The sequence below is a fragment of the Lotus japonicus genome, chromosome 4 (assembly GCF_012489685.1).
Source record: "Lotus japonicus ecotype B-129 chromosome 4, LjGifu_v1.2".
Taxonomy (NCBI): Eukaryota; Viridiplantae; Streptophyta; class Magnoliopsida; order Fabales; family Fabaceae; genus Lotus; species Lotus japonicus.
Window position 1 is genome coordinate 35,303,718 of NC_080044.1, and position 2,420 is coordinate 35,306,137.

The 2,420-nt window shown below is 48.5% G+C and overlaps 1 protein-coding gene across 1 annotated transcript; it reads left to right on the forward strand.

Moving 5' to 3' along the window:
- Positions 1-350: 350 nt before the first annotated feature.
- On the forward strand, positions 351-1,763 carry LOC130712671 (uncharacterized). The gene has a single exon (XM_057562490.1). The coding sequence runs from the start codon at positions 351-353 to the stop codon at positions 1,761-1,763; it is 1,413 nt and encodes a 470-aa protein (XP_057418473.1).
- The last annotated feature ends 657 nt before the right edge of the window (positions 1,764-2,420 follow it).

The following is a 2,420-nucleotide window of genomic DNA, read 5'->3' on the forward strand; positions in this document are numbered from 1 at the left end:
GAAAATTCCTAGTGAAAATACACGCGTTTGGTTTACTGTGTGACACTCGAGAAATCGGGGCGTTACATTGTGGTATCAGAGCTCCAGTTGAGAAACCAGAGCACTAAGGGTTTTGGGCTTACGAGTTTCCGAACTCGTTGTGTTTTGTTTTTGAAAAAGGTGTTTTTTTAAACTTCGCGGTAAGGATTAGGTAGACTTGTTTGCTAAGACTTTTGCTTGACAGTGGGATTGTCTGAAATTAGTATCATTTCCGTGATACTTGAGATTAATTATTTATTGTACACTTAGGTATTTCTTTTAATTAAGGGCACTGACATTGGATTGTGGTTCTATTTCTAAGCAGGATCATCATGCCTCCGAGACAGGACCCAACCAATGCCCAGCTTGGTCAAGCAATGGCTCAGCTGGCTCAGGTGATGACCCAGCAGGCTGCCACTGCTGCTGCCCAAGCCGCGACACAGCTTCAGCGGGAAGCTGAAGAGAACACCAGGAGAGCTGAGGAAGATGCCAGAAGGGCACAACGGGCTGAAAGGGAGCTGGCTCAGGACCAGATCCGTATGAGAACTGACTTCAACCGCCATGGACCACCCAAGTTTCAAGTCGAGGTTGAACCCGAGAAAGCTGATCATTGGATTCAGGAAATGGAGAAAATCTTTGAGGCTCTCCATACAGCTGACGCTGAGAAGGTGAACTTGGCGACCTTCATGCTGAAGGGTGACGCTGAGTACTGGTGGCGGAGCGCCAAACAGTTGATGACTGCCAACAATGTGGCCATTACTTGGGAGTCTTTCAAAAGGGCTTTCATGGAGAAGTACTTCCCGGAGATTGCCAGGGAAGACATGGAGAATCAATTCCTCAACCTGAGACAGGGGTTGATGACCGTAGGGGAATATGCTGCAAGATTGGAGACCCTGTCCAAACATTTTCGCTTTTTCCAAGTGCAAGTGGATGAATCGTACCTATGCAACCGATTCATGAGGGGTTTGAGGAATGACATTGAGGAGTCTGTGAGGCCATTGGGAATCAGAGTCTTCCAACAACTGGTGGAGAAAGCTCGTGAAGTGGAGTCGATGAAGAATCGTCAGAAGGGCAAGTATGACAGCGGAGGTCCGATCCGTTCTGGGCAGAGGCCGACCGGAAGGTTTGAGGGACAGAGGCAAGCTGGTAGGTTTGACAGGGGCAAGGCTCCGATGAGGAAGCCTTACCAACGCCATGCTGACAGGGTGCCTTTTGCTGGGAGGGGTGTGGCACGTGCTCCTAAGGACGATGTCGTATGTTACAAGTGCAACCAGAAGGGGCACTATTCGAATGAATGTGGAAAGGAGATTGTGTGCTGGAAGGGCCAGAAACCAGGGCACGTTGAGAGAAATTGTCCTAATGCTGCTAAGGCCGAGCCAGTACTGAATGTTGCCAGGGGAAAGCGACCTTCTGCTCCAGGTCGTGTGTTTGCAATGTCTGGGGAACAAGCTGCTATGACTGATGATCTTATCCAGGGTACGTGTATTATCGCTGGAACTTCTTTAATGGTGTTATTTGATTCTGGTGCTACACACTCATTCATTGCTGAGGAGTGTGTGAAAAAGTTAGGATTGCTAACTGCTGATTTACCATTCGATTTGGTGGTGACGACCCCTACCGCCGATCAATTAGTTACGCGCACGGCATGCTTGCAATGTCCGTTGATTTATGAGAATCGGAAGTTCCTTGCGAACCTCGTCTGTTTGGGGCTTAAAGAGCTCGATGTGATAATGGGGATGGACTAGTTGGCACAGTATCACGTTCTTTTGGATTGTGTTAATAAGGTCGTGGTCTTCCCAGATTCTGGCATTACGGATTACTTGAATTCGTACAGCTTAGGAAAGGGTTCACCAGCATTCGTGAACTCTATCGTAGCTGAGGCGAAGAACGACGACGATGTGCGCAACATTCTGGTGGTGCAGGAATTTGTGGATGTGTTTCCAGAGGATGTGCCTGGAATACAGCCGGTGAGAGAGACGGAGTTCTCTATTGATATCATGCTCGGTACAAGACCAATATCAATGGCACCTTATCGGATGGCACCGGCAGAGTCGACAGAGTTAGCAAAGCAGTTGGAGGATCTCTCTTCCAAGGGATTCATCCGACCAAGTGTGTCGCCTTGGGGAGCTCCAGTGTTGTTGGTAAAGAAGAAGGACGGGAGGTCCAGACTATGTGTGGACTACCGACAGCTCAACAAGGTGACAGTGAAGAATCGTTATCCGATGCCCCGGATAGATAATTTGATGGATCAACTTCAGGGTGCTGTTGTTTTCTCGAAGATAGATCTAAAGTCGGGATATCATCAGATCCGGGTGAAGGAGGCTGACATTCAGAAGACCGCATTCAGGACTCGGTATGGGCATTATAAGTACCTCGTGATGCCGTTTGGAGTTACCAATGCA

Coding starts and splice junctions, on each gene's coding strand:
- LOC130712671 (XM_057562490.1), top strand. CDS start 351: ATGCCTCCGAGACAGGACCCAACCAATGCCCAGCTTGGTCAAGCAATG.